Source organism: Ipomoea triloba, chromosome 6 (assembly GCF_003576645.1).
Source record: "Ipomoea triloba cultivar NCNSP0323 chromosome 6, ASM357664v1".
NCBI lineage: Eukaryota > Viridiplantae > Streptophyta > Magnoliopsida > Solanales > Convolvulaceae > Ipomoea > Ipomoea triloba.
In genome coordinates this window covers 8587101-8593259 of record NC_044921.1, presented here as the reverse complement: position 1 = coordinate 8593259, position 6159 = coordinate 8587101, and the positions used below count along the sequence as shown (strand labels likewise).

Below are 6159 nucleotides of genomic sequence, written 5' to 3'. Positions count from 1 at the left end.
CATCCTAGTCTAGTGGCTTGTGGTCCTTTCTCCAACCAGAGCACCGAGATTCAATTTTTAGCAGCAACATTATTATTTCTTGTCCATTACTTGCACTATAGATTTATTATTTGAATTGTTATCTCATGCATTGTACAATCTTATATTTTAAATTTTGTATTTGAGTTTTAATTTTTAAAGTGTTGCAATTTATTTTATTAAAAAAAAAAGAAAAAAAAACTTGAAGAGCTTGTATTTAGTTTTACCAAAACTAATTGAAATTTTGAAATACTGAAGTGAATTGTCAACTCATAATTTTAGTTTATTATCACTTTTTGTTTTTAGAGTAATGCTCAAATAGGTCACTGAACTACACAAAAAAAAAAAATAGTTAGACTATCTAGCTCAAAAGAAAAGTAATTGAGTCCCTAAATGATATGTAGTATAAAATTATGCAATTGAACCAAAATTGACATGTTCTTCCAGACACCTTATTAAAAAATTATTTTTAAATTTATTTTAATAATTTTAAATAAAATTAGATTATAAAAACAAAAAACAAAAACAAAAAACTCACCCCTCCCCATCTTCATCTCCAAGCCAGGAACGAGTGTCATTTCTTTGTCTCCAGCCCGAGAAGAAACCTTTTTGACTCTAGGCTAGAGACAAATGACATTTCTTCCTTTCCGGAAGAGACAAAAATCGAGGGAGAGGTTAGTTTTTAATAGAATGACCACCACGCCACTATAACCAAATGAACATGTCAATTTTGATTTAATTACATAATTTTAGATTGTTCAGAGATCCAATTACAATTTCTTAAAATAGATGATCCAATTACATTTTTGCATATAATTGGTGTGATCATTTTGAACATTTTTTTTAACTAACGGTTTATAATTGTGAACTATCCAATTCAAACCGTAACCAGCTATTCATGGTTCAGCAAAATAATGAGCCTTAACTGTAACCATAGTCCGTTCAGTTCAAACCTTAGCCATAACCTTTTGTACAACTGAAAATAAAGTACCATACCTCTCGAAAATGTGAGTAAAGGCTAAACCTCAACTCAAGTTTGATGGGTCAACATTGTTCCCGCCCATAAATAATAATACTCAAATTATATATATGTACATATACAGTAACACTATTCACCTTCCAAACAAAGTAGAGCATTACTCACTGCTCATCCACACCTCCCTCAGGAGTTGATATCTGACACCATTCCCATTCCCACTCCCATCCCGAGGTTTTGTCACCTTACTGTTCTCCATTGTGATCAAATTTAGCGGCGAATCCAATTCATCCAGCTCATCGTCGCTCGTGTATGATTTCTTGAGCACTGAAGATCTGCTCCTCGTCAGCTGAGAACTGCTGCTACTGATGTCACCTAAGATCCCGTCGAGTGCAGCTGCTGAGGGTGGCGAGTACACAATGGGAGCTGCTGAGCACGGGAAGTTTACCACGCTTTCTTCCTCCACTTCCATGTGGTCCTGTAACACACACAAGCACAACAACCCGAAATCTCAAACTGCTAACTTTCTTTCTTGTTAATATGTGAATTATTGTGCAGTGTTAAGTTTCCCGTTCCGTGAGAACCAAAAAACGTGAAGCAAAGCTATGATGAGCTCACCTCTGAATTAAGGGCTTCAAGTACAACATTAGGAATTGGGTCGGGGCAGAATTCGTCTGGGATGAAGACATTAAGAACCGTTCTTATCAGCGAGAGTCCAAACGTGGGGCATACCTGAAGAGAAATCGAGTTAGAGCTGATAGACTAGTGCTACTAATATCTACTTTAAAGAGTTTCAAGATTCTGAATCAAACCTCTTTTCTTACTGTCCTACTTAGTAGCATATCCTTTGGAAGCATCATAAGGTCACTCATTGCATTAAGAAGATAGAAAGGCTTCGAGCACGCATCTTTTCCTTTTCTCTCATGGCCATTACTATTATCTGCCGTATTTTCATCATCCTCAACCAAGTCCTCGTCTTCGTCGTCATCATCAATACCAAAGAGATCAGCCAGCCATCTCGACCAATTTCCAATCTGGGATCCAAATGAAAGAACATTTTTTGTCTAAGAGCAATTTTATTCAAGAACTTAGTGTCAATAACGGAGAGCTTAGCTTAGGGTTATGAGTTGTTTATATGGATAATTCTAACTTCCACCCACTTCAGCATTAATGATTCTCACCGCATTTTTCAGTTGTGCACCAGCTGCAAAGCTCGCTTTTCCGGCTGGAATAGGAAGAACCTCGGGATTGCTGATGGGGTCAGATACTGGATCTGTTGGAATATCATCAGCAGACTCTCGAAGGATTGCATTGAACATGGCAACGTCCAACCTAGCCACACATTGCTGCATGATCTGGTCATTAAAGGGAATTCATCCACGCGTCAACTAGGTTCATGATGATTCAAATAAGTTAACGAAACACCGTTCGAATATGAAAGATATTATCAACCATCTACCAAATATGACGAACTCAAATCATATTTTACCAGTTTAGAGAGCAGGTGTAGACATCCACACTCATGTCCTCCAGCTCGAACAGGGCAAATCCTTTCATATGCATCCCTGAAGGCCTTCTTCCAAAGCTCCAAAGGAAAATTTTCGGGGTCTTCACTACATGAACTAGAAGTTCTTTGATAGATTTTGCTTATTTCGGAATCCAAGCTTGTGGCAGCACCAGACTGCATATGCGGAGTGAAAGTCTGGAAGAATGCAATGGCCATTAATTTTTAATACTTGAATAGTATTACTTACAGTTCAAACAAAAAGCATGTTTACCATAACTTAAAGCATTTTTACATTAACAAAAATAATTTCAGACAAGGGTCTGTCCCTAGGAAAGTAGATAAACATCTACGCAATACTTATTATAGAGTGAAAGAGAGAGAGACCTGCCACCAAATAGATTCTATGATTCGAGAGAAGATCCAAGCTTCAACCTTCTCAAGTGCTTTTGTAAATCCAAGAGGGTTCTCCCAATCTTCAAATGTCCCAGGAAGATCATTTCCAACACTCTTCTTGTTGGGAAAGGACTGCCACTTGAGCGGAGATGGCTTCCTTTCATTCTTGACCTCGGCATTTTTACTATATTCAGAAGAAAGCGGTAATTGCTGCTTTTCACTGAATTTGCAAATAGCTGCTCTCAGCAAAACACAATTTGACAACCAGAAAGTCAATCTGCCATTTGGGAAGGAGAAAAAGGAGATCATAAGGGATCAATATGAGAAAAACATATTTCCTTTGCATCAGTTTGAATAATTCCATATTCACAAGGCTTCAGAATGAAAAGTATTAGTTCAATTTTAATAGATCAAGAATGCCCCCCACCCCCTTGCAGATTGAATGTGCAATGGCACCCAGATAAACCCATTCATTTAAAACGAAAATCATCATATAGTTTCTTTATAAGCATATTTCTTACTCATTCAGTATTATTTCCCATAATTAGTAGGCAATCAATGAATCAATCACTATATTGTCTACAAGTTAATATGCTATGTTCATTGACAAGAGACTAGAGCTGGCCAGAGAATGAAAAGGAAGTGGTATAATCAGAACAGACCTGGGGACATCATTTCCACATGCTTTTGCAACCAAAATCAATCCAGAGACCACACTTCTTGCTGCACTTAGTCTCCTCAATACAGAATTTTCTTTACAGGCATGAAAATAAAGCCTAGAGAGGCGTCGAGCTGGAGCATGGACCTTATTTGTAGAACTTCCATGTTCAGCAACCACAGAGAAAAGACCAATCTCGACAGCAGCAGCTTCTCTCAATTCTCCTTCAAGCATTTGTACCTTTTGCTCCAACTCTTGGCATTTTCTTTCCAGAACCACATTTGTAGTTTCTTTGGAGCGCACCTTAGTGTCCTTCCAGTCATTGCTTGTGATACCTTCGATGCTATTCCGTTTGTCTCTCAAGACAAACTGATTACTTCTGACAGATCCATTAGCCCTATTTGATTCCCCCAAGGTGTGAACAGAGCTCACATGGTTTAATCTCTCATTGCAGGTAGTCTTTGCTCCAAAGCTTCCTCCGCCAGCGGCAATTGCACTATTACCTTCCAAGTGTTGTTTAGTAGTAGTGTCTTGCAGACAACTATTGACAGGCTCACCTTCTGAGCACTGCCCTTTCTCTATAATCAATTCTTTCCCTTCTCCAGTTTCTTGGTGCTTGTCTCTTTCTGTGACTAGTTCTTGAGTGTTTCCTTGATGGCCCTCCGTATTTTCACCCTCAGCTAAACCATTATCAGTCGCACCAGTTCTTGCATCCTCTTGAATACCATTTGAGGAGGTTGAAAAGCTCTCGTCAATATCTGCCTCAATTATATGACCAACAGAGTTATTAGAGTTCCTATTATCATCAATGCTTACAAGTGAGCCATCACATATACTTTCCTCGGTTCTTTGGTGGCTATGATTTTGGCTACCATTTTCACAATTTATCACTACACTGTCAACACCTTCAGCTTGTTGTCCAGTGTTGGTTTTGACATTAGTGTTCGGGTTGCACTCCATTGTGCTATCCTTCTCAAATGAAGTTGAGGATTTAATGTTGTTACGGGCACCAATTTTCTTCGAGATCCATTCAAGATCCGATGACAAAGCTGTGGATGGGGAGGAAGAAGAACTCGCATTCAAACTCAAAACTGGTTCAGCAACTAGCTTCTTGTCTAAATTTTTAATCTTTTGCTCTGAACCTAATACATGATTGTTTTCAGCTTCTGCACGCCTATTTTTCCCTCCTTCAGATCCATTCTGCAAGAATTTTCCATATTGCTATCACATTATCAACAACTATTTAAAGATGTTGGAGAACCAAGATGATTGAAACATGAATAAAAAAATTTTGCCCGATTTTCTTTACCCCCATTTTCCACCCATCCAAGCATACTATAAAAGGAAAAAATTTAAAGAGCTAAGAAGTCCCCGCGGGCAAAAATAATGGAGGAGCATAAATCATGCAAGCAATATACCTCTTTTTGGTGTGGTGAACTGCAGTTTGACTCAACAGCTGAAGAAGAGTTAACCAACGATGAGTGTGAGGAAACATCGTCATCAGTGTACGAAGCAGTCTCAGCTTCCTCGGTGTATTCTTCACTCACCAATGCAGAAACAGACTCACCAACGCTGCTGTCCATTGATGACTCCCTCCTCACGTTGTTCCTCACCAAGGGCTTCGTCCGACCCTTTCCTACTGTCTGAATTTTCAAGCAGAGAAGAGGCTGCACAGTGTTCCTATAACTCCGCTTGCAGTTAATAGGAACACTCACATTTAAACCCTCTTTAACAACCCCATAATTGGCAAAATCTATAACCGCAGTGCCTAACAGTTGACCCTTCACAGTCGTGTCTCTCCGTGGCTCATACAAGTTGAACTCAATGCAATTCTTTTGGAAAGTATCCCCATTCACACTTTTACTGGAAATTTCCCTCAATAGTGTAACCGGAACCCTAAAAGACTCGTTGAATTCAATTCTTCCATTACCAACACCAGACTCGGTCTCAAGCATTGGGGCAACCTGATTAGTGGAACCCGAATTCTTCTCTCCGTGTTCCCATTGAATAACAACAGCTTTATGCGTCTTCAGTGATTGAGAAGGAGGCCAAGGCTTTATCTCCACAATGTTAATTAGATATTCAACCTGAACCGAGGGGACTCCCCTAGTCTTGCCACTTGGTCCCAAAACCATTGCTCCAAGTACTCCACAATCTTCACTTCAATGCACAAATCTGAGCAAACTGATGTCCAAAAAAAGACAATTAAAGCAGTTCTCTTTGTATATTTACAAACACACACAGACACACACACACACACACACACACACAGATACACACAGAGATCACATCTTTATTGCAAGGGTTTAACTATTTTTGCAAGTAAATTATGTAAGATTGGTCTGATTTGCAGAGAAAGTCAAGTACTCAAGTCATTTCCCAATAATCATTGTTACACATGCTCCAACCCCCACTCCCACCCACCCACCCCCTATTTCTTCTTCTGCCAAAATTTATTACACTTTCAGTAGCCACTCTTGAGCAATACAAAATCCAATACTTCTTGAAACTGAAGAACAAAAGCAATCTGTTTCAAGACATTAAGAACTTGACAAGAAAGAAGCCCACAGGGCCACACTCTAGAGCCAAAAAAAAAAAAAAAAAAAA

The 6159-nt window shown here is 38.9% G+C and overlaps 1 protein-coding gene across 4 annotated transcripts in view; it reads right to left on the bottom strand.

Moving 5' to 3' along the window:
* Positions 1–917: 917 nt before the first annotated feature.
* Positions 918–6159, bottom strand: part of LOC116022684 — a 6835-nt gene continuing 1593 nt past the window's right edge. For all 4 annotated transcript variants that reach the window (XM_031263503.1, XM_031263501.1, XM_031263502.1 and 1 more), the window contains exons 2-9: positions 4971–5736; positions 3557–4752; positions 2886–3171; positions 2484–2696; positions 2176–2349; positions 1807–2028; positions 1613–1726; positions 918–1472 (exon numbers count right to left, since the gene is read on the bottom strand). In XM_031263503.1, the coding sequence (XP_031119363.1) occupies positions 1155–1472; positions 1613–1726; positions 1807–2028; positions 2176–2349; positions 2484–2696; positions 2886–3171; positions 3557–4752; positions 4971–5687 (3240 nt within the window). In that variant the 5' untranslated portion in view covers positions 5688–5736 and the 3' untranslated portion in view covers positions 918–1154. The remainder of the gene's footprint in view (positions 1473–1612; positions 1727–1806; positions 2029–2175; positions 2350–2483; positions 2697–2885; positions 3172–3556; positions 4753–4970; positions 5737–6159) is intronic.